General features: G+C 44.7%; 1 protein-coding gene across 2 annotated transcripts in view; it reads right to left on the reverse strand.

Moving 5' to 3' along the window:
• The window catches only part of EPHA3 (EPH receptor A3), an 853,417-nt gene that overhangs the window by 329,859 nt on the left and 497,011 nt on the right, over positions 1–26,547 (reverse strand). For both annotated transcript variants that reach the window (XM_085622346.1, XM_085622345.1), the window contains exon 6: positions 3,179–3,303. In XM_085622346.1, coding sequence (XP_085478472.1) covers positions 3,179–3,303 — 125 coding nt within the window. The remainder of the gene's footprint in view (positions 1–3,178; positions 3,304–26,547) is intronic.

Below are 26,547 nucleotides of genomic sequence, written 5' to 3' on the forward strand. Positions count from 1 at the left end.
ATAAAACACTTCCTGGGATTTGAGTCTCTTTTTTGTGTCTGTGATGGATTGGGAAATATAATAGTGAATGAGAAAAAACTGTTTTCGAAAGAGTTCACAGCATGGGTCCTGAATAAGTACATGACCAACGGTCCTAATATTCACAGACTTGCAACAAAATGTATCCAAAAGTGCTTGAAATCGAACATCAGATTTTCTTACAAATTTTAGAAGTTGATAATAAGAGTGTTGACACTTTATCTCGATATAAAATGCTTTCTGGAAGCCGGTGCTACAGGCAGAACATGGCATGACCCTTTTCCCTTAAAATCTCAGGAATTTTTGGCTCCCAGATTGAGAAAAGTAACATGGATGCCCAACACCATATGTGTGAAATGTTTATTGGAACACACAGTAACTGGTACAGATAACACAGACGAGAGTGGCTTTCAAAGGAGTCGTGTCAGATCTGTAGATGTGGTGCAGTCATGCACCAGATAGATCCCTGATAACAGATCACCCACCAAGGAAGGGAGATTATATCCCTAAACCAATGGACAGGATGTTACTTCTGCTAATGCTCAGGAATGATGTCCGCACTGAGGGGCCAATTCACAGAACTAATCTGAGACAAAATCCTAAACTTACTACTTTTGGTATTCACAGAAGGCATTTAGTAGTAGTAAAGTTAGTATGTTGTCTAAAGTTAGGATTTAGTCTTAACTTAGTATTTTGTCTTATTTTAGGATTTTGTCTTAAATTAGTATTTTGTCTTAAATTAGTTTTTTGTCTTAAGTTAGGATTTTGTCTTAAGACCAAAACTAAAGACAAAATCCTAATTTAAGACAAAAGTTTAACTTAAGACAAAAGTCTAATTTAAGAAAAAATACCAATTTAAGACAAACTACTCTCTTTACTACTACTAAATGCTTTCTGTAAATACCAAAAGTAGTAAGTTTAGGATTTTGTCTCAGATTAGTTCTGTGAATCGCCCCCTGAGTAACACTGTGAAAAGAGCTGCTGTTCAGCAGCTAAGCATCGTCAATTTCCCGCCACCCAAAATCTCACCCTGACGGCATGGGGCGTTCAGTGATTAGGATTGGCAGTTTGTGTCTCCCTCAACCCCAACCCCATAGTCTTAATTGTGGCCCTTAAAGCCACTGTCACTTAGGACCCTTTCCCTCTCCCTTTTTTAAACGTTATCAGCTTTGCATTTTGCTGTTTCTTTTTTTAAATGACACAAAGTTGCAAGACGCACGTCTTTGCAACTTCTCACATACTACACTGAGGAGGAATATCTCCACACTAATAGTACCGCTTAACTTTCTGCCAACAAGTGTCACTATGCATAAATTATATGTTTGCTCCATCTGTCTAGAAGGGTTGGTTTGCATTGTGTGGAGCCATGATAACAATTGAGCCCTCATTGTGTGAGCTGATACATTTTTGTGTTTGTTGTAACTTCAGTTACTTCATACATCAGAATTATGAGTTTTGTGATAAATATTGGCAGGTCAATCCTGCGGATTTCTATTGGGGGAAATAGTCTAGTATTTACTAGAACATGCAGACTTTGGTACAGTAAGCACTAAAATCTTCATCTTGTTCCTAAACACTGATAGGTGATAGTTATCACTCCCTATAAATATTGAACATCTCAATGTTGGTTTTTATCAGATGTTATAATTATGACATCTGATAATGGCCAACGTGCAATGACTACATGTACCTCAACACCTCACAGTAGTTGAAATCACATTACGCTAGTGTAGACTGGAGAAATATGTTGTTCTTTTCTCAAATTGTTCTTAATTTTACTGTTTTGAAAAACAAAAGCAGATTGTTTCTTTTTACTTCAGTTCCTTGTTCATCCCTGGTGGTTACACCACAATAGAAACCCCCAGTACTTTAATGTAGAATGATAAACACACATTTTTAAAAAGCAAGAAACACCATCTCTTCAAATATTGGTAATTTGAGCAGGATATGAAAGATACTCCCATGATGGCAGCTGTAAAAAATATTCTGCGAGGCCATAAACACCTCACAGTGATATTACAAATTTAAGATGATAAACGCGTACAGTAGTTATCACCAGGATGGAATTCTGGTTCAGGCAAGTTCTAACCTGAACCTGTGACTTAGGGGCATATGTATCAACCGAATTTTTAAACGCAAACGCTGCGATTCGCAAAAAACAGCGTTTGCGATTAAAAATTCGCAAAACGGGATGTATGAGGCAAATTCTCAGCGCAAATTTAAGGAATCGCTAATTTAACGATTTCTTAATTTTGCGTAAACATTTAAGAAATATCAAATTGCGATTTCTTAAATGACATGTAACACGCACCAAAGCATTGCGAATTATCCTTAAGAAATCGCAAATTACCACCAACTTCTAGTTGGTGGTAATTTGCGATTTCTGTTAAAAATGCACTTTTTGGAATTTTACAAAGTGCCACGTGGCGCACATACATGCCCTTAGGGCATGTATGTGTGCCATATGCACACACATGCTCATTTCAGGGGTGCATCAGGGTGTCATCATGACACCCTTGCACCTTTGAAATTATTCTCAAATTGCGATTAGCAAATTGCGAATCGCAATTTGAGAATTACTTCCCATTCATTCCTATGGGTCTCCTGGCCCATAGAAATGAATGGGAAGGTATTCCTTAATTGCGATTTCGCAATTTGCTAATCGCAATTAAGGAATTTTAAGAAATCGCAAAAGTTTTGCGATTTTTTTAAATACATCGCGTTTTGCAATTCTCAAATAGCGATTCTTTAAAAATCGCTATTTGAGAATCGCAAATGGAGATGTTGATACATATGCCCCTAAATGATTGCACACAGATTGCAGCAGAAAGCAAGAAACTCACTGAACTGTCACCCTGGCGTAGTGGCACCACCATACTCTACAACTAGCTAACTGATGTAATCAAATTTGGCACATTTTGTGTTGGTGGTGCTGCGGTGTCACTGGTTCCTTTTACTTCCCCATTAAAACTCCACCACACACACACAACCTTCACACTTGTTCTCAGTGTTGCTCACTCCACCTCAACTGTTCACTATTACATCAAGCATGGTAAATGTGGCTTAGCATCAATATAAACTTGATAAGATCACAAATTTGACCAGCACTTTAACATGTTTCTAAGCACTATGCACTAGGCCCATGTCAGTCTTTTCCCACCTTTTCATAGTACTTGACCTCGTAGTCTAATATAATCCCATTAGGGTGCTCAGGCTCATGCCAAGACAGGGAGACGCTGCTTCTGGAGGTCCGATCTTTCCTGATCATGGTGACAGGTGATGGAGCTGTGGAGGAAGAAGGTAAGAAAAATGAGTTCATCTCTTGCATATGCTCAGACACACACTTCAATTTCTCATACAACAGGTTGCTAAACCCAAGCCTGGACTTTGATCAAGGCACAACAGATCAATTTAGGTGCTGGCTCACAAACCTAGAAATGTACTGCCCTGGCAGATGAACAAGCTATGAAAAGTAAGTTGCTGGAGCGCTAGTGACTTGCGAACAGATGCCTTTGATCTGCTACATTAATGTAAGCAAGGAAAAGTCAGTGATATATTAATAGAGTAGAGTGCAATAGAACCGTGCTTTGTTTTATTGTTTTAGATCCCCAGGAATAGATTGGAGCAAGTAGACACTGTCTTCTGAAGAAGCGCACCTTGCGTGCATGGTGTCTCCATTGTAATTTGAAGGCTAGGATTGTATTCTAGGCTCCTCAACCTTAAAGTTCACTGAGTTGACTACCATGAATACAGCATTGGCATTGATCTGGAGTTTCATCTATATTGGATGTTTTTAGGCTAGACTGCATACTTGTGAGGGGGAGGGTGATTAACCGTGAGTATGCCAAAGATGGGGGAATCTGGAGTGCCCAAACTCTGGAGCCTGATCCTCCATATCTTGAGTTTCTTTGATGATGGATGTCATTCAGAAAGAGCCTCTAGTGACTCTTCAGTCATGGCTCCCAGGGTGTGGTGAAAATTCTGCAAATTACAGTGTCAGAGCAGGAGCTCTATATAGATCACTATCTGCTACCATGTTTGGTGGTGAGCGAGCAGGGTTTTCTATATCTCAGTCTTTGAGTGTAATCATTAAATATCCTCCGCTAGTAGTCATATGGACCTTTATTCATCAACAAGGAGAAATATACAGGAACAATCATCTACATCAGATACATAGCAATAAATCATTTAATACACTCAATAACAAGAATTAGTGTGAGTTGAAGGTTTTTTATTTTCAATTATTTTAGTTTTTCATCATTTATTCAGTAAATATTAATCCTTACAGCTCAGCATTGGAAGAAAATATAATATATAATCCATTAATCGATGGTTAATTATAAAATAAAATATGATGTTCATTAAAATAACAATTAATATTGTAATAATACAACAAGCGAGTTCCATTAAGGAAGATCCCTAATCTAAATTAAATTGGAATAAAATAGAGTAAGGTTTCAGGTCAGATACCCAATAAAGAATTCTATGTCAGGACTGGAGGCGAGGATTATGCCTTCTATTCCTCACTTTATTACACAGCAGCCAAAGTGAAACAAAAGACTACATTTCCCATCAAACCCAGGGAAACTGTAGTCAAACAAAACAACCAACAGGCATTGTCCATAGTCCGCCAATAGGGGTCCACCAGCACCCAGATAGTCTGCCCTCACTGGTCCTTCCTCCTCTTTCTTCGCTGCTCAGCAGCTGAGCTAAGTGTTTTTCCTTTTGTACTTATATGTTCCTGAAGTGATAACGATATGCTTGTACTTGCTTTCCTTTAAGTATTCTGGGGTTGGATATTGTATGACGTTGTGAAACGTGTTTTTTCTCTGTGGAAATAATTTCACTGGTTTGCTGAGGTGCTTTTAATGTTACGTAGTTTGGCTTCGCATCTTCGCGCGCGGGGCAGGTGAAGCCCCCGCGCCGGTTTCTGTGGTAATATTCGCGGGCGGGTGCCCGCCCGGTTGTTGGGCCATGGGAGCCGTCCTCCTACGCGGCCTGTCTGGTGTCCCTTGATCCTCCGACCGTCAGGGGGCGCGGTGGGTCTAACGGCGGCGCGCGCATTTTAAACCCCGAAGGGTCAGTGCGACGCGCCGTAGCGGGACTCTGGCTTGAGGCGTTACGCGAGCATGTTGTCTCTATCGTATTTTCAGAGACTTCCGCTCGTTGTATAGCGCTTACGCTCCACTCGGCTTTAGAGCGTGTGGAGTCTGTATTCTGTTCCATTGTATGCACGCCCAATTGGGTCTGTACTGCGCTGCGTGTTTCACGCTTTAGGGCACCTGCCCAGGCCAGGATTGTCCACAGGACTTCCCCTATACCTTTACATTACCAGACTTGGTGCCAGGGGCCTCCACCCCCACTGTCTATGATAACTGTCAGTTACCTCGCCCATCTGCTGGCTGCCCCCAGCCTTAGATATTCTGTGGAGAATTTAATTGGTCTGAGACCCAGACCTTTTTTAATACTTACCTTCTAGGCTGTATATCCTACTCATCATCATGGAGTACGAGTATGATGATGATTCCCATGGAGGGGATGATGCCCTGACCGACCTCCAGTGGGATGAGGAATTTTATGAGGCGGTGGACACCTCTATATACCGCGCTGTGGGGGAAGTTTTGGCACCCTTAGAGGACCGCCTTACCCAGCACATTGATCAGGCGCTTGCGCGCTTTGCGAATATTCCGGTGGGTCCCCCACCTCCTGCAATCCCCCCCCTGCGCCCTTGGGGGTTTCTCCCCCACCAGCTAAGCGTTTACGTGAAGCAGGGATGGACTCTTCAGCCTTCGATAGGCTTAAGCAGGCTTTCCTGCCATCGCAACCTCTTCTACCTCAGGGGCAATCCCCGCCGGTTCCCCAGCCCTCGGGCTTGACCGATCCTGGATTAGATCCTTCCAACATTCATGACCCATCTGGTCTCCGGGCCATCTCGGATATGTTCGCTCCTCGGACTGGGCCCCAGCGGACAAGGTGGCTGAGTATGTGGCAATGCGCATTAGGAGACCCCTTGAGAAGGAGGCCCGTAGTTGTTTGCGGGCGGCGTGCCCTCGCCCCTCCTTGGAGGGCAAAGTCACATTGACCCCTGAAATTGACTCCCGCATGGCGACTTTCTTGCAAAAATTCATGCGCGATCCCAAGAAAGGGATCGATAGGTCCTGGCGGTCTTGCCAGGACAAACTCCTGGATGTCCTGGGCCCATTAACTAAGATCCCCGACATGGCGGAGGAGGCGAAAACATCTGGTTCCCTCATTTCCCCAGAGTCCTTGTCGGGTTGGGCCCAGAGAGCCATCGTCTTCCTGGGCAACGCGAACTGCGCGATTTCTACTGAGCGACGGCGCTCTCTCTTGATTAAGGTGGACCCCAAACTGGGGGACCTCGCGGATACTGAGGCTGGTGCGGTGGCCCAAGGGGGCCTGTTTGGGGATCCCTTCGTGAAGGAATTGGGGAAGCTTGTCAACACGTTTACTTCCCTGGATAAGGCCCAGTCGACCATTCGTAAGGTCTTCCCTCGGGTTTTCCGGGGGGCCGGTCAAGGTAGGGGCCGCTCGACCGGCCGTGGTTCCAACAACCAGCCACGTGGGCAAGGCCCCGCCAAAGGACAATACCAGGATCAAAGCCGTTTCGGCAAGTTCTACCCCACAAGAGGCAAACGAGGCAAAGGCCGCGGCTACCGAGGAGCAGCTACCTCTTCCAATGGTGAGTTTACTCCCTTCTTCCCTTCTAAAAATAGGGGGGCGGCTGGGGAATTTTTTCCAGGCCTGGACTTCTGTCACGGGGGATCCATGGGTTCTTCAAACCATTCAGGGTTTTCACGTAGAGTATCAGAGGACTCCTGCCCAACGCTACAAGCCGCGCCCCCTTCAATTCTACCACCACGACTCCGCTCTGGTAGACGAGGAAGTTTCCTCTCTGCTATCCAGAGAGGCGATCGTTCCCGCAGATCTTCACCCGTGGGGTTTCTTAAGCAATATTTTTCTAGTCGACAAAACAGATGGCGGCAAACACCCGGTAATCAATCTGAGCGGTTTCAACGAGTGGCTGGTATACCGCCACTTCAAGATGGAGGGTATCCATCTTCTTCGCGATATGCTGCGCCCAAACGATTGGATGGTCCGCCTCGATTTGAAGGACGCCTATCTGGTGATCCCGATCTTTCCCCCCCATTGCCGTTTCCTGCAGTTCCTTTGGCGCAAACAGGTTTTCGAGTTCGTTTCCCTCCCATTCAGCCTCTCATCGGCCCCTTGGTGCTTTACCAAGGTTCTCCACCCTGTGGTGGAACGGTTAAGAGCTCGGGGTATTCGAATGATTGTTTACCTCGATGACATCCTGATCATGGATGCCTGCCCGCGTCGCCTTCTTCAGCATCTTCAGGCAGCGGTGAATCTCTTGCAAGGACTGGGATTTGTAATCAACGAGACAAAGTCCATGCTTTCTCCTTCACAGTCTCTGACGTTTCTCGGGTTCGTGATCGACTCAAAGTCTTCTTCTCTCAGCCTTCCCACTTGGAAAATTGCGAAGATCCATCACGAGCTGCGTCGCACCTTTACCAGAGCTCAGGTGTCCCTTTGGGACCTGGCCCGAGTGGTGGGCTTGCTTTCCGCCTCTATACAGGCGATCTTCCCGGGGCCCCTGCATTACCACGCGCTCCAACGCCTGAAGGCGTCTTACCTCCGCAGGGGTCTCCCGTACTCACACAAAGTTGTCTTGTCAGGGGAGGCCAGAGGCGAGATTTACTAGTGGTTGCAACACATGGAGGCTTGGAACGGACGCGCCATTTTTGGTTCCGCTCCAGACTTAGTTATCGAATCAGACGCCATCAAGCAGGGCTGGGGTGCCAGGTGCGGAGACTTTTCCATGGGGGGTTTGTGGTCTCAAGAAGAACGCAGTTTACACATCAACTGCTTGGAGCTCCTAGCGGGTTCATTCGCAGTTCGTTGTTGGACCAGGGATCGCATTCAGTCCTCTGTCCTCCTCAAAATGGACAATATCTCAGCGGTCCGCTATATCAATCATCTGGGGGGTACCAGATCCAAGGCCCTATCCGACTTGGCAGCCAGCTTTTGGCAGTACTGCCTGGAGCATCATGTCTCGGTGACTGCGGAGTATCTTCCAGGTCGGGAGAATTTGGTGGCGGACTTCCAGTCCCGGAATTTCAGGGATTCCAGCCTTTGGAAGCTAGACTCGGGAGTGTTTCACCGATTGAATGAGCTTTGGGGCCCATTGTCGATTGACCTTTTTGCCTCAAGGCTCGACCATCAGTTGCCTCGTTACTTCAGTTGGAGGCCGGACCCTCTAGCGGTGTCCACGGACGCCTTTCTCCAGGATTGGAGTCTGGAGACCGGGTATGCGTTTCCCCCCTTTGCAATGCTGGCTCGGGTGACGGCTCAGGTCCGGTGCCAGGGAGCAGAGCTGGTAGTCCTTTCTCCCTTGTGGAGGTCTCAAGTTTGGTTTCCAGTTCTTCTGGAAGTTTCCTGGGATTCTCCAATCCTACTCCTCCTGTTCCCTCATCTTCTCCTCAGTCCCGACGGGGTCCCTCATCCTCTGGTTCTGAAGAACTCGTTACGGCTTGTCGCGTGGAGGATTACCAGAGACAATGGGAAGTCCCGGGCCTTTCGGCAGCAGCTGGGGACCTCATGGCTAAAGCATGGGCAAACAGTACTGTCAAGCGTTACAAATCCGCTTGGGGCAGATGGTCCCGTTGGTGTCTGCGACGGGGTTGCAATCCCGTGGACACGGATTTAGTGCAAATCCTGAATTTTTTGGCCCATTTAGCGTCGGAGGGTCTTGCTTACCGATCGGTTAACACCTTTCGTTCTGCTATCTCGGCTGGTCATGTACCTGTGAACAATTCTCCGGTTGGCGAGCATCCCCTAGTTTGTAGACTACTCAGGGGCATTCGGCTTTCATTGCCTCCAGAATCCCGTTACTCAGCCTTATGGGACGTCAATCAAGTCCTCAATTTGTTCCTTTTCTGGCAGCCCAACAGGTTCCTGTCCAGGAAGGAGCTGTCAGCCAAGGGGCATATGCATCAACGAAACTAATACCGATTCCTTAATAGCGAAAAATAAGGAATCGCCATTAAGGAATCGGTAATTGGCATGCATCAACAGATTCGGTTAAATCTAGCGATTCCTTAAAAATCAGTAAATTTACCGATTCCTTAATAGCGGGGCACGCAAACGGCCCCACTAGCAAATAGCGAGTTCGGTAATACCGATTTGGCTAATAGCGAGTTCGGTAATACCGAATTAGCAATTACCGAATCGGTAATAGCGAAATCGCAAATTGCCGCGTCGCTCCGGGAACAGGCTGATGACATCACCAACCAGGAAATACTGCTGCCCCACCCACATAGCCTCGACAGAGGAGCAGACAGGAGCTGGAAAGAAGGACAGGCTGTGCAGAGTGAGGCCACACAGATTCTGCCAGTCACTGCACACATCCATCATGTCGCAGGAAGTGCCATCCAGCGCAGAATCTGCACGCAAGCGCAAGAAGAAGTTTTCAGACAGGGAGCTGGAGTACCTCATCGAGGGAGTGTCCAGCAAACATGACCGCCTCTTTGGCAAGCTGTCCCTCAAGGTGCCTGAGACCGAGAAGCGGCGCATCTGGCAGCGCATCCGTGAGAGGGTCAATGCGGTTGGCGTCACTAGCCGCAGCATCGACGACCTGAAAAAACGGTGGTATGACCTCCGGAAGCGCGCAAAAGAGAGGATTGCTGAGAGGCTCCGGGAGGCAAGAAGGACTGGAGGCGGAACAAGCACTGCACCATCCAACACAGCCCTGGAGGACCTCGTGGAAGGGACGATAGAGCGGGAAGCCGTCGTGGGGGTGATCCAGATGGATACGTCCGGCGCAGCCACAAGTGCCCAAGGTAAGATGCATGCCTATGCCACACCCAGCATAGCGTAAATCCATACCCATGCCCCCAGCCCAATCTCACTGTGTCTGCAGCTCTGGCACAGACAGTTCCACACATGACACTACTGCATCTTGGGAGTTGTAGTCTAGTCAGCCCAGAGTGCAGGTACAGGCGTAAATCCTCACACAACACTTATTTTGTACATGGCTGTAGACTGTTCATTTGTTGGACCACAGAGGGACATTGATGGGTATAACACTATGTAGGTGTAATCATCCCACTAATCATGCACTGTTTCACACACAGATGCATCACCTGGGGACTCTGACGACAGCGACCAGCTGATCATATCTGAGACACCCGTGGAGTCAGAACAGGAGACTGTGCAGGATGCGCACGCACCGCCAACACCTGCCACCCCACCAGCACCACCTCCACCAGCGCCACAATCATCGGCACCAGCACCAGTGCCACAAGCCAAGGCACCTGCGCCACAAGCCAAGGCACCACCACCTGCGCAACAAGCAACGGCACCAGCAAGCCAGCCTGCAGCCAGTACAGCCACAATACCGCAGAGGCACAGGCACCAAGTTGCGCCCTTGCAGGAGATGGCAACCCCCCCCCCCGCAATTGGCACCCACGCAGCGCACATCCACACCACCTGCTGCACCACATGGAGGCTCAAGACACGCACGGCGTCACAGGGCCCGTCGCAGTTCCGTCTCCTCAGCTGACCAGGATGTCCCAACAACCTCTGCAATTGAGGAGAGGATGCTGCGCACACAGAACCTGCAGGGAAGACATGTGGCTAGCATCAGCTGCAACATCGTGCGCCTAGCGAGGGAGATGCGCGCCATGACTGCAGCAGTCACCGACATGGGCTCCGCGGTCAGGGACATGGGCACGGCGGTCAGGGACCAGACCACTGCGGTTGCTGATGGCAATGCTCAGCTGAGGGAGGAGGTACGTGAGCTCATCCGTGCCATCAGGGAGGGCCATGAGTCCCAGAGGAGGAGTAACCGGCAGCTAATGTTGCGTTCTGCCGCCGCTACCAAGGCCATACAACGGCACAGCAACTGCACCGCTGTGTTGGCACGCCGCACAGTCTCCCTGCAGGTGGACCTTGGGCACTTCTGCGGTGATGTTGCCAAGTCACTGGGACACATCACCACTGCTGTGGAACAACTACAGAGCAGCACATGCAGTGCTGCAGCATTGGGAGGGGATGACACCAGTGAGGCTGCCTCCAGTGTCAGCAGCGTGTCACTGGCAGAGGCCAGCACCAGGCGCCGAAGTTCGCGTGCCTCCACGGGGACAGGCCGTGGTGAGGGTTTGGATGCACCTGAGCGGAGGCTTGGTGTACGTGGCAAGCGCCACTAGAAATTTGGACATGCTGCAGGTCCATGGTGGAGCAACCATGGCCATCCAATTATTCTGTTTGCACAGGCCTGACTTTAAGGAACCTTTTATTTACATTTATGCAGTCGGAGCATGATTCACAATGCTAGTTCTGTTGCACAATCCTCAGTGCTACTGTGCATTAAACAGTTGCACCCAACACCAACTTGTAATGTCTCATTTTACCCAGGGTCAAAAATGATTTTGCGTTATGTCTGTCCGCCTCCTATGGCCCTCTGCTGTGTTTGGGATGTGTGCCGGTCGTCGTTGGGCGGGTGGTTGGTCAGCCTGGGGGTCGTCATCCCTGTCCACCTCCATGGGTATCCCCCTTCTGGTGGCAATGTTGTGCAGCATTGCACATACAGCAATTATTCGACAGCATGTGTCTGGTTGGTATAGCATTGCGCCGCCAGTCTTGTGGAGGATACGGAAGCGGCTCTTGAGAATCCCAAAAGTCCGCTCTATCACATTCCTCGTGCTGATGTGTGCAGCGTTGTAGCGATGTTCCTGCGGGGTTGCTGGATTTAGGTATGGGGTTAGTATGTATTCCCGCAGGGCGTAAGCGCTGTCACCTAGGAGATAGAAGCATAGACTTAGCATTGGTGATGTACATACATGTGTGGTGTTGGTGTGGGAAAGCGTAGTGCTACTTACCTAACAGGAGTCCCTCTCCAAATTCGCCATTGAGTAGTCGCCTGTGCATTCCACTGTTGCGGAAGATGTATGAGTCGTGTGTGCTCCCTGGGAATTGTGCCACTAGGTCCGTTATGATGTTGTTGGCATTGCACACAACCTGCACGTTGATCGAGTGGTATGACTTGCGGTTCCTGAAAAGGTACTCATTTGCTGACGGAGGGCATATGGGGATATGCGTGCAGTCGATGCATCCAATCACATGTGGAAATTGTGCCACCTGGTAGAATGCCTGTTTGGTGCGGTCCAACTGCTGTGGGGTTGTGGGGAAGCTGATGTGTCTGTGGAGCATTGTCAGCATGGCATCTAGGAATTTTTGGAAGAAGCGTGACAGTGCGCTTTGCGAAACACCTCCGGCAACCGCAATTACCCCCTGGAAACTCCCTGAGGCCAGTAGGTGCAGGCTGCATAGTACCTGAACGTGCGCAGGGATTGCATTTGTCCGGTGGGTCTGGTGCTGCAGTAATGGTTCCAGGTCTGCAATCAGGCGCATGATCATAGCGCGATTGAGGCGATATTTCTGGTACACCTCGTCCTCATTCTGGCCGAGCAGGGTTATGCGCAGTCTGAACACTCGCTCCTGGACCCTTCTCCTGCGCTGTCCTGCTGCATTGATCCGCATCCTCCTTGCAAGCACGTAGAGGGCAGCCATTTTGTGGGAGCCAACAGGGTCTCCTGGGCCAAATTTAAGGGTTTAGTGATTGCCTCAATCATTTGCACATGTGGGGAATTTTTTTAAAATTTTTTTTTTTTTTTTTTGTGACTTTACCTCCAGGTTTTGATTCCCCTTATTTAGCTCTGGCAAAATAGCGATTTTTGGGATTTTCGTTATTAGCGAGTTTTGTTGCATTGGGGTGCGAGTCGTTATTTGCTATTGGCAATTTCCGGGAGCTAATAGTGATTTCGGTAATTGCGAATTCGGTATTTAGCGATTCGGTAAATTAGCATTTTGGGTATTAGCGATTCGGTATGTTCGAGGTTTTTATTTAGCGATTCGTTATTTGCTCGGGTTTTGGGTTGATGCATTGGGATTGGGTATTTTTCACACAATACCGGGAGCTATTACCGAATCGGTATTTTACCGACTGGATTTTGGCTTGATGCATAAGGGTGCAAGTTGGCTATGTTACTTTGTCTGGTGTCTTGCAGACGGGTTTCTGATGTGAGAGCATTGGATATTTCTTCTAGGATGTTCACTCCTTCGGGGGTGACCTTCACTCTCACGAGAAGAACAAAGTGTCACACAAGAGTGATTTCTTACCCGGAATTCCCGGATTGCCCCAAGTTGTGCGTCGTCCGTTGCTTGAAAGCTTACGAGGAGATGACAGAGGAGTTTCGTCCTCCTGGGGAGCGTCAGCTCCTCATTTCTCTCCGCAGGCCTTTTCAGGCGGTTTCTTCCCCCACCATTGCCAGATGGGTTCGGTGGGTTATGCAGGAGGCAGGAATTAATCTTCGAGAGTTTGGCGCCCACTCGGTTAGAAGGGCTATAGCTTCCAAAGCTTTCGGTTTGGGTGCCCGTTTGGAGGATATCCTCAACGCGGCGGACTGGTCTTCGGACTCGAACTTTAAGAGGTTTTACTTCAAGCCTGTGCTAGACATGGCTCACCTCGTGGTGAGCAGGCTTTGAACTAGCATAATCCTCGCCTCCAGTCCTGACATAGAATGAAAAATTTCCTAGCTAACGTAACGGAAAGTTTCAATTCTATTAAGGACTCGGAGGCGAGGATTATCCCGCCCTAGGGATCATGTCTGGATTCCCGCCCCGTATTTCAGTAAGTAACACATTTTGGGGTTTGGGATTTGTTTAATTATCTGCTTTGTTCTCTGCAGTATCACGCTTGTATTCTGCTGACATCTGTTTCTCTTCTCGGATTGATGGTTCCTTTTACCTCCGTAGGGTCTGACTCCAACAAACAGGATGGCTGAGGAGTTCGGCTGGGTGACTTCGCGCTCAGAAAGAGGAGGAAGGACCAGTGAGGGCAGACTATCTGGGTGCTGGTGGACCCCTATTGGCGGACTATGGACAATGCCTATTGGTTGTTTTGTTTGACTACAGTTTCCCTGGGTTTGATGGGAAATGTAGTCTTTTGTTTCACTTTGGCTGCTGTGTAATAAAGTGAGGAATAGAAGGCATAATCCTCGCCTCCGAGTCCTTAATAGAATTGAAACTTTCCGTTACGTTAGCTAGGAAATTTTTCATTCTGATGAAAGAATCAATGCATAAGCATCAAGCCTTTGCATATCAAGCTGGAAAGAATTTACAGCTATGAATCAGCAGACATCTAAGAAATATGCTAATCAACCTCTCATGTAGAGAGGCATAAGAAACTCAGAGAGATGTCCCCAGCATGAGAGTTGGGAAAGGAATCCTATAGGAACATGCACTAAAATAAACACACAATATCTAAATGGCAATATTCATCTTCTTTCTCCACCAGGTCAGCCAATGGAATAATAAAGCACTCCTGAGAACAAATAAATGTCCTGTTTTCTCATTTCTATTCAATGGGTCATAGACGTTAAACCTTGAAAAGTTACAGCATTCCCATTCTGTGGTCCAGACGGTTCTTTTCATGAATCATCCTTCCTTTTACCTCCTCTTCCCATGGTGATAACCTCACTATCAGTTATCTAATGCAAAACAAATTCCTATTCACTAGCTAACAGTTGACTTCTGGAAAGCTAAACCTTCTACAGCAAAGAAAAAACGTGGTGTGCGAACAACTATTTAATGTGAAACGCATGCCTTTCATTATTTTCAGTTGACATAGCATTGTCAGTTAGGCTAACTTAAATCAGCAATTTTATTTTACTTGCAGGCCTATAACATTTAAGTATGGTTATCTCCTACAATTTCACATTTATTATACGTGTTATGTAAAGATCGACTTTTGCTCATTTTTAATAAAAGTGTTTTCATTAACAAATGGAATTCTTTCCACCTGTGGTGATTTAAAACACACAAAGTATAGATGTATGACACCACATTGTTTGTCGTATTATTTTTCTCAGGGATAATATGATCTTTATTGCTTTGGCATGAATTCATCACTTAGAGTAAACTATTATGTGCCTCTTTTTCACTTGAAGAGTATCAGAAAATGGAAAGGATGTCAAGTTGGTGGTTGTCATCGGGCTTGAGCAGAATTTCAATTACACTGGAGTAATCAGAGTAATTTCGGTAATTCTGCTCTACTTTGTTATGTGGAATTACTGATAATTTTGGATTACTCCTTCTCGAGTAATTTGGGGGGGAAAAAAATCCTACAGCGAGGAAACATTTAGGGAGCACAAGCAGCCTCTTACACTCACTATTTGTGTTCTGCTAGAAAAAAATGTAGACTACACGAGGAAAGCTAATGAGCCACCCCACACTTTGGAGGCTCAGAAGAATGGCCATGCTTTCAGGGTTACTGTTTTTTGATCCTTCTAGAACAAAAGTCTCCAAAAAGCCAGATTATAACTACATTATGCTGCTATGTTGTGTGCTTCACAGATGGAAAGGATGATGCATGTCTCACTAAGTGTAAAAAGATATCTATAGACTAGGCAGTCTGCAGTTTTAGTGAAGAAGAGGATTCTGTGTGGGTGTCCTTAGCTGGTGAAGCTGTTAAAGTGTGGGGGTGGATTTTTTACAGGAGGAGAAGGCAATGGAGAGATTTAGTGTGAAGGGCCATGCCAACCTCTGACAGAAATTCACTGTGTGGCATAGTGAAAGCAAATTGATTGTTTGGTGCTGGATCATTGAAGTATCATGAGTAACATATTTATAGTGCTGGTTACTGCTGCTTCTCTAACGTGACTTGTTGGAATACAAAGCATACTTGGGGATAACTTTGAATATAGGGAACCTATAGGCCCTGAAGGATGACTAGCTAACACATCTAGATTAGATTTCCCCCACTTTGCACCCCATTTACTGTGGTTACAGCAATACATATAATATTATTAAAGGATGACCGAGTCTGTCAATGGACTAGGGCATTGTCCTTTTCACATCATGGTGAATAATCTCAGTGTCATACAGGGGATTGATACTTAGCAGTGGTTGGTCATAAGTGTTGTAATTGTTTTACTTATATCATCTGCACTTTCCTGTGCCCATAGAGCATTGTTGAAAAAAGGGTTTTGGACATGAGCATGGGGAATGTTGAGGTGCAGTAGTTAGTTCAGTACTGCAACTTTAGACGCCTGTTGGCTACATGTGAAAATCAGGATCATTATGTGGTCACCATTGTGAGTGAAACTCTACTCGACTAGGTAGAATCCTAGGCTGCTAATTGCAAACATGATTGATTAAATCTCATTTTCATTAAGAAAGCCAAGAGTGACATTGCATTCCATGGCGTCCAAGACCTGAATAAATTGATTTGGAAGTTTCACTGGTCCTTAGAGCTCCTAAGCACAACTGCTATTGGCCCTAAAAGCAGTGCATTAAAATGAGAACACATATAATATTGACTACTAGATATAATGTGAATTTAAACATTTCAAAGTGATGGTCTTGCCAGTGTGGACATGTAGTATAGGTAGCTCATTTTGGCAGTCACTGATATCCATGGCATAGCGGAGTCCTGATAAGAGCAGAGCCTGGTGCAAACAGCTCTGGCTGCAACTCCCTTCAGCACAAAGGTGAGGGAGCGCCCCCCGCTGCGGGCAGCCTGTAAAAAATATAAAAATGGCAATGAATGTATTTCATTGCCATTTTATTTTCCACCGATGTGAGTGTTGCAGTGCCCCCCAAGCCGAGAGACGTGCGGGGAGTGTCCTCTGCTGCTGATTAGCAGCATAGAGGACTGGAGCAGTGGCCGTCTGGATGCTTCAAAGTGCGCATGTCATTTTGTCTGACTGTCTTGCGACAGCCAGCCTGCCATGCGCACTTTTAATCTTTCCATACCGAGCTGTTTTAGACAGCTTGTTGGAAAGCAGGCACAGGCCTCCAGGGTCTGAAGGAGCATACAACCAACCCACTCCATTCAATCCTGGTACTTCTCTGATGCTGGTTAATAGCTTGAAAGCAGCGTTTGGATTGAATAGGGGAGTGCCCAAAGCAGACTGCAGATTCAGAACACTAAGGAGGACGTGCAGCAGTGGGCAAGTACTATTTATTTTAATTTTATTTACTTTAAATGTTAGTGCTCTTGTTTTATTATGTCTCTTTTGGAGGAAAGGGTTGTTTTATTATGGGCTTTTGGCGAGAAGGTGTTTTATTTTGGGCTTTTGGAGGGAGAGGGTGTTTTATTTTGGGATTTTAGAGGCAGGGGTGCTTTATTTTGTTGTTTGGGAAGTGGTGAGCCACTTCGCTTGGCCCACCACTTTCAAATGTTACCAACTGCCCTGCCTACCTTGTGAAGGCCCTAGGCCCATGCTTGTGAACCACATTAATATTGACATGCAATTGCTGCAGGAAACGTGTATGCAGATTTTAGTCAGCAACTTCATATAATACATATAGGAATCTCTGCGCAATAAATCCTACTGTTCTTCAATAAAGTGATCACAATTCACACACTTTATTCAGTTACATTCTAAAACAGAAATGCATTATCATTGACGAAGAAAGGGAATAGATAAATATATTAATTATATAATAAACTGGGTCTTCCCAATCATAATATAGACATAATTGGTATGCGAAAGGTAGATACCAGCATGTACAGCAGCTCTTATTCTCACATAGCTCTGCATACCTCAATCGTATGCCTTCTTTCATGTGTGCTGCATCATATGAATCACATCTTTGAAACTCATACACATCACTAAACACCTGCTCAGAGGACAAACCACATCCCACATCCATCAAAGCAAATGTTCAGAAAGTGTGGCAGGAACCTAATTCTAATCGGAGGTCTTTGTGGCCTCTTTAGGGGTATCAAGTGTTATTTATATGATACAATTCCATGCTATATGTAATTGTATTCTACATATGCGCTCTGCTTCTCTGAAGAAAAACTTTTAATAGACCTGATGCATTGTCATATCACTAATAACATTTGCCTCTCTTGCTATCAAGAGTGTTGAACTCTTTAGGTAGACATTACAGAAGAGATATTTTAGATTTCTATCTCCACATATTTTAGACACCACTTTCCACTAAAAATGTTGCTGGCTAAAATTTTAGTTGTCAAGAATGTGGTTGTTGCCAACCAGAACAGTTTAGTGCCACAAAAGAATACAATGTAAAGGACTGCAAAAGGGGAGAGTTGTTTTCACACAATTAGTGGCACCTCATAGATACAAAGAGGTCCATTCAACAAAGGTAAACTTATACAAGGGTAAGTCTACATGTGTATGTTTACTCTTACACTTTTGAGTACCTTTACTACTTTTGGCTACTCACTATTTATTATGTGTAAAGTTGCTCAAAAGCGTAGATGGACATGTCACCACTTTTGAAACAGGGTGTGGAGTCAGTGAAATGTGATATACAGCCATTGAGTAACTCCTAGTAGTGACTTTCCTGCTGTATTTGCTGTTCTACATACTTGGCAAGGACCTCCACAATTGGGGTGGAGATCTCCCCATGGTAAAACATGTGTACATTTTGAAAATATAATTAAAGTAAAAATTAAATAAATATCTGTAAGTTGAAATGCAATGTAAATTATTCTTTTTATGTATTTTGAATAAAGAATAACATTTAGAAATTGATTCAGCACTATCTAAATTTTACATAAAAATGTAATTGAAATATATTTCATTAAATGTAAATTATTTTTTAAAGATGTATTTAAAAAACTCTAATGTAACATACATTGTTTATATTTATTTTTGTATGTACTAAAAGTTGCTAAAAGTTATGTCTAGAATTAATTTAAGTTAATAAAAAATGTAAAAAGGTATTTTTATTTTCAAATCAAACAAAGGTTAAGAAAATATATTTTAATGAAAACATATTTATTGATAATTCAAATGTTATTTTTAAATTAAATACATTTGCGTATTTCTAAAAGGTTTTCATAAATTAATGTAGTATAACAATATTTTGTATAGGGTTTTATTTCATGTCCCTATCACAATTATTTTCTATGGAAGGGTGTTTCATTGCCTCTGACTGGCCAACGGTGGGGCTGGGCTTACTTAAGCCTGGAGCTGGAGTAGTTACAACTGTTGTGGATCTTTTAAGACTGTAGACACTATAGAAGTGCAGTTTATAAATAGCAATGGGCTTATTCTGCAGGTGTCTGACCATAATATTTTGACACTCACATTGAGATATTGTCCCCCAATATGACACTGAAACATACAGCTTTGTTTAGTCCGGATTGCTAAGAACTATTTCAGAGTGAGGACCTCAAAAAATGTTTGCACCCATTTGTCATTGTTTTTTTGCAAGATGATCACTCAGTTTTACTACCAGGTAGAACATATTGGTAAATTAGTGTGCATAGCCCAAGCAATTTAACAAGTGCAATAAAAGCTCACTCAACTCAGTATCACCTCCAATGTACACATGGGTACACAAATCACTAGCAGACCTGTCAACTGATACTGTGCCACAGTGTGATATGCACTAATGGCTCTTTTCACACAATCACCTGGGAAAAGCAGATACTACAGAGCACAAGAAAAAGTGTGCTGGATACCCCTGCTAAGAGTGGGTTTTCATCTCATGTGGGATGGCGCTGCACAGCTGATGCCTTACAGAGTAACTGTCTCCTCTTTTGGACATCAGAGGCAGCCTCCCAAGATTTTCTTTGTGTTTTTGGGGAAGGTAGGAGTGGGCCTCAGTTAATGCATTGCATATCAGCATGTTCCTCCCAATGGCCCTGAAACCCGTGGAGCAGTGTCATTTTGGCTCCAACTTTACATGTTACAAATACGCAATATAAAAGTGTTCTTAGCACATCTACTTTGTGTGTCCTAACATTATTAATGTAAAGTGCTGCACCTGACATCCCTAATAAAGTGCATTCACTGTAGAATTGGAGAATTCATACATACTGTGTGCCTTAATTCATTAAATGAAATGTTTCTATTTAGGTGATTGAATAAACCATCCGTACACTAATAACATGCACTTTCTTAAGAAACTAAAATATTTATGCAATGTGTACACTAATGTTCCACCTTTCCATTTATAATGTAGTACTTAGTCACACTTATATATGTGTACTCAAAGTTATTTTACCTTTACAGCTTTATTCATTTGTGCTTTAATGACAGAGCTCCATCACAACGGGGTTGATGTTATTATATTTCCTCAGGGTATGAATGAAGCATGCAACAACATGTAGTATGCGCTTGAGGGGTGCCTTTGTGGAACCTGGGGATAAAGGAATACATTTGTTACTTCCACCCAGATGTGAGAGTATGTGAGCGTGAACAGAGGTTCCGCAGTTAGTTTTTTTTAACAAACTGTTTCCCTTTCTCTAGAAGGAAGACCTCATACAGGGAAGTCTTTGTTTTTTTGGGGGTAATGCGTTTCTTGAGGGTGAGGTTGGTGTCCAGATTAAATCCAAGTAGCTTAGTGTTCAGTGAAAGCTGGGATTTGAAGCCATCAAGTTTCAGGTATTTGAACCACGTTTGCACTGTATCTTGTTTGTTGTTATTGATAAATAACAGGAATTCTGTCTTGGTTGGGTTGAGCTTCTGGTAGACTGTGGACATCTAGGGCTGGATGAAGTGCAGGGACTGCTTGAGGCACTGGAAGTCTGGAATGGAGGAGACGTTCAAGTAGAGTTGTGTATGTTTTGGCTTTGGTGAATTTTGATGCTATTATCTGTGAGTAGAGCCACAAGGGGCTGCATATAGATGTTGAAGTTCACATGGCCCACAATGGAACTTTGGGGGACTCTGCAGGAGGTGGAGATCTTTTGAGATTGCTTTAAGATCCCTCCCCACAAATGAAAAACTATGTTTTAAGGCAAGTGCCATAACCCATACGTTTTTATTTGCAGGGTGGAAATAAGATTTTGTTTACTTGTTTAAAAGCTGAAGACATTCATCACACATGCACACTAACTCTCACACACACATATATTTATGTTGTAGCTTGAATTCACTTGTCCACTATTGTTAAATTGTAATGTCAGAGAATAACTTAGAATTAATCTTTCTCAGTAGTTTTGCGGTTTGTAATGGCTCCACAGGTTCTAGCTATCTTATTTTTTTGTAATTCTGCCAATGTTCAGTGTATAAAAACGTTGATTTTCAAGCTTACTGTGTGTTCTTAGAGACTGTTTTCACTCCAAGAAAGGAACAAAAAAGCAGTTATTATGTTCTTCACGGAGCTGTATATGAACTTTGAGTGAGAGGTTACAATTGTCAAAATAGGAATGCATGAGAAAAAGGAAACCTCCTCAAACTATCTAAGTGGGGTGCACTGCATTCTAAGCAGTCAAATGGAAGAGGGATTGGAAAAATTCATTTCTAAACCACTTCAGCAAAGTTCATTCAAGCTAGTTGAAATCCCCTGACAGAATCAAATGACAGCGGGGTCGATTAAATATTTTTATTTTGGCTGTATATCAATTTTGCAGCGGTATTGGCTGAATCACAACCAAAAGCAGCCCTGGGTAAAAAAAATGCTCAAACCATTGCTCCTCTATTTGTGTCCTTGTGTAATCTCTCTCTTTCCATCCATCTATTCTCTCTCTGTCCTTCTCTCCTTCCTTTCTTCTTACTCTCTGATTGTTTTCTCTCCATCTTCCCCTTCCCTGCATCTCTTTCTCTGTCTTTTGATGCATCCCTGCGCCCGCTGCAATTAACCTTTGGAGCTGGGGATAGTGATAGAGGCACCAAGAGCGGCCCTGGGTTTTCAAAATAGGCCTCCAAGGGCTCAGGGCCACTGGGGAAATGCCCATGGAAAAAGCCTGTCTGGGCCTGAGTAGAACCAAGGGGGAGAATGTCTCTTTCTTACTTAGTCACCATTATTTTGAACAAACCGTTTTGTAATAGGAATAGTAATGCATTTATTACTCACAGTAATTTACTACTTGCCATAATCTGCCAATAATGCACCATGAAAATGATTTTCCAAGTTAGGTAAAAATGCAATCTGACTGTTTGGGTGGAATTTGGGCCACAGTGAATATGGATCAAGAATACCCTGGTGGCAATCAGGACAGTATGAGCAGTGCTCGGTGCAGCGACGGCCCGTACAGGGCGTGTTACCGGGGTGGTGACGTGGGGCAGAGGAGGGGCAGGGTGGGGGGTTGCAAAATGCGTCATACGGCCGATTGCAGGTAAGTTACGAAAAAAATAAAGAAAACAAATTTTGTTGTCTATTAACAGGATCAAACCACAAGTTACTCATCCCCATATCCACCAAGAGCGTTCTAACTTCCTTAAACCATGGGATGTTTCCTGAACCTGCGATTGATCTGACATCCAGGATAGCCCTAGCAAATAGATCAAGTTCTGGAGTAGTCCATATCCGCCGCCAAAAGGCCAACGGCCTGTAGCGTGCCACATCCTCAATGGAATAACATCCCAGATCCATTAAAAGAGGCTTTAGAGGGGTGGAACCGGGGAGACCTGTCAGATTCCTCAAGAATTTGTTTTGAACCTTAACCAGCATGGACAGGTCAGAGAAGCCCCATAGTTCTGCTCCATACAGGATCGCAGAGCTAATCCTAGAATTATAAATTTTAAGGGCAGGACCTATCCTTTTGCTCAGGGGCGATCGCTGTTCTTTAATTAAGCACCCTGTCAACTGGGCGAACTTGAGGGAAAAAACATCAATCTGGGGTTTCCATTTTAATTTAGACTCTAATGTGATTCCTAAATAGGTCATTACATTAGTCTGGGCTAACTTAATATTGTTCATAGTTACAAAACCATCCACTTGCTTTTTCTTGGTAAGGATCATAAATTTGGTTTTGTCGACATTAACCTGTAGATCATTATCTAAACAAAACTCTTCAAATTTATTCAGAGCCCGTTGCAATCCTATCTGGGTTTTAGATAATAAGAGAGTGTCATTCGCAAACATAAGTAGCGGCACCTTGGTGCCATCCAGGGATGGAGCATCCGTTGGAAAAGTAGAAAAATACTCCATTACCCTGTTGATAACAAAAAAAGTGTTGGCGCTAAGACACATCCCTGTCTAACCCCACGTGATACAGTAAATTTATTTGTAACCTGCCCTTGTAAACCCCAGCGAACACGCGCAAAATTTTCCTCATGTAGCTTGATGACTAGGGCCAATAAATCTAGAGGCATCCCCATTACACTCAATGCCCTCCATAACTTGCTTCTAGGCACCAAATCGAACGCAGACTTAAGGTCAATAAAGGCAGCATAGATGGTACCACCGCCCAAACTCACCACACGCCAATAAATCAATAAGAACCTAAAAACTTGCTCGATGGTACCTACACATGGTCGAAACCCAGCCTGTAGTGGGGTCAATATATTGTCAAGCTCCATCCAACTCTGTATTCTTACGAGAACCATCCTTGCAACTATTTTTTGTATGCAATCGATCAAACTGATCGGGCGGTAGTTTCCTGGATTTGAGCGGTCTGCCTTCTTGTAAATTGGCAAGATCTCGGCCCCCCGCCATGAATCTGGAATATGTGCCCCAGTAGCCATTGCATTCGCAATAAATACTATATAGGGCACCCAATTGACGGTATCATATTTATAAAGATCCACAGGAACACAATCCATGCCCGAGGCCCTACCACTGGGGGCCTTATTTAGGGCATCCTCTGCCTCCTTACTGTCAAACGGTATAATTTGCTCATTAATTGGAGAAAAAGCATTAAACTCCAATAATAAGTCTGACAGCCCAGCAATTGTACGGCCGATTCAGACCATTTTTTGATAGGTAGTAGATCGAGCGGAGGAATATTCCACTCGACATCCTCCTCATCCATAATATTTTCCCCTTCATAATTTAGGGGTTCAAATGTGCAAGTAAAATCCCCCGCTATGATCGTAATACAATCATGCCCCACTAAATCAAAGAGGGAGTCAAAGTCAGCAAAAGTTTTCGAACTCTGCCCCCCTAGCATCCCTCGCATATATACATGTACAATAAGAATATCCTTTAAAGCAGGGCGATGTAATTTGACGGCGAGGATATCAGGGCTATTTGTGGGGATCTCCTCCAAACTATAGTTGTTTGATTGCCTAACCCAAAGTGTAAGGCCCCCCGAGGGCCTACCTAGTTTTCCTCTCACAGCTGCTTTGAAAAAATTTAAAAAACCTAAACGGTAGACTGGTTCAACAGCCCATGTCTCCTGAAAAGCCCAAATATCATACGCCTCCACAAAGTCTGACCACTCAGTTACCGGGAGTCTGCGCTGTAAACCTGCAATATTCCAGGAAGCAAACATAAACAAAGAAGTATAACTACTCTGGCCTGGCAGAAGGTGAACATCCACAGACTGTATGGGGGCTTCCAGCACCACTTCACCCTGTGGTATTTCCCTTCCCAAACCTAAGCCCTCATACGTAGGGATCACAATGTCCGGCCTTTCTAAATCACCTAAAGCCACTATGATACCACCAAGAGTCTCACCATCGATATTTTCCGGCCTATTACCAACCCAATCATCACAAAAAGCCATCCCAACATTGGGTTCAGGGCTCCCTATAGAGATGGAAAGTCAATTCACCTGGTCCAAAACTCCAAAACTGTTGTTTATGGGAATATTATATAAACAGTCATCTAACCACCCCCTATTTTGCTCCCTATTGTCGTACACTGGGGCCGACCATTTCTGCCTTCCCAAATGGTTTCCATGAGGGTAAAAATAGGAGAGAGGATGGGACTTAATGCATGATGCCATACCCTCATTTCCCTGTTCACAGATAAATTTCACAGCTCGTTTATCTCTAACGTTAAGGACAATACAGTCACCTGTGGAATCCTTCTTTCGAGATCCCACCCAGCCTACTCTACGCACATGAATGATCTCACTAAACACATGTAACGGTAAGGGTCTATGTTTGTTCAACCAATGTAAAGATTTGTTCTTAAGTTCATCATAAGATTCCTGGGTATTACTACCAAGCCCTGGAACACCAGATAAAACCACTACATAGGGTGCACAATCTGGAGGTAAGTCCAAAAGGACCCCGTTAGGCTTTGGTATATTTCCAGCACTGCTCATATGACTTCCAGTACTAGCAACTCTAGGGGCAGAAGGAAGGGACCCCCTATTCTCATGGGATATAATATTTTCCACTGCATCAGTATTAGCAGGTGCATCGACCAACCCCATAATAGAAATATTATTATTAGGAGATGGTAAAACACCTGCTTGCACAACTGGTAGCCCTGGGTTATTTAAAGAGGATTGCTGAAATGGCACCGACATTGGTGCGGATAAGCTCTCCACCTTTGTTGTTAATATATTCACCGCGTCTCCGCACGAGCCCACCCTCATATCAATGGCTCGGAGTTTTTCTTCCATACACATTAACCATTCATTTAAAGGAGAGACAATTGAAGAAACCAAATTTTCCATTTTTTCCCAAAATCTTGCACCCAAGTTTGGAGTTAAAGCATCCCTTGTTTCGTTGGGTGGGGGTATCTGTACCAAACCCGGAATGGGATTATTTATAGGGGGATCAGGAGGGTCGCTAAACTTCCCTTTCCCTTTTTTTGTACCATTATTTAATTTACCAGCTTTGGCATTTATCTGTCTCAATAAGCCTCCACCCCGTTTACGTGTGCCTACATGGGCACCTAGGGGAGAGGGCACAGATGTATTTGGTAATGAGTGCGGTGTGGATCTCATAGACACCCGCGATCTCACAGGATTTGAAACAGAGCTCTGTGGTAATCCCGCAGTTACTGAATGAACAGTCTGATCAGATGGGGGCAGAGCTAAATCAACCAAATGGGACTGAATTAGGCCAACAGGTGGGGATTGAACCGGGAAGGAAACTCTAGCCAATCTCCGCAGTGAGGAACGTTTAGTATGCTCCAGTTCAAGAGACACACGACGTTCCACTAATGTAATCTCTTTATCCAAGACCGAAGTAGCTCTTATAATAAAATTGTCTAAAGTCCCAAGAACACCAATGTTAGAACCTCTCCCAGTTATTTCACGGCTGGCTGCCATTATCATATAGTGAATGATCTGATAAAGAATACAAATACACAAGATACTATTGGTAGTAATAATGATGCACACAACCCCTAACAATCCTGACACCGGGGCACAAGCTAGCGTTTAAAAAGTCCCGCCCTTGGCCCTGGTTTTCACTCCAAGACACCAATTTCAGTTAAGTTCGGGTGTGGCAATCACAGGACTCCTGGGGCTGTAAGACCTACACGGGCCTCCTTCAGGTAGAAAACGTCAAGTTATCGGCCCCCCCTACACAGGGAACACAGAACCTCGATGATACAGCCTTGGATCCCCAGCTGCACACTATCTCAGCAGTCTCCCCAATCAAACAGCTTTTCCACAATATATCACCCTGTTATCAATACGGGTGTTATGGGGATCCGTGTGAGATGATAGAAGTCCTCACAAACTGTGCTACAATCTCAGCAAACAGTCCTTAGGTGCTGATCAATAGATAGACACTCCCATATACAAACAGCAAGGATGATCACAGTACCTTTTTCAGAAGTATAAGGAACAGCACCGGAACCTAAGGATTAGGA

This window comes from Triturus cristatus, chromosome 8 (assembly GCF_964204655.1).
Source record: "Triturus cristatus chromosome 8, aTriCri1.1, whole genome shotgun sequence".
NCBI classification, from domain to species: domain Eukaryota; kingdom Metazoa; phylum Chordata; class Amphibia; order Caudata; family Salamandridae; genus Triturus; species Triturus cristatus.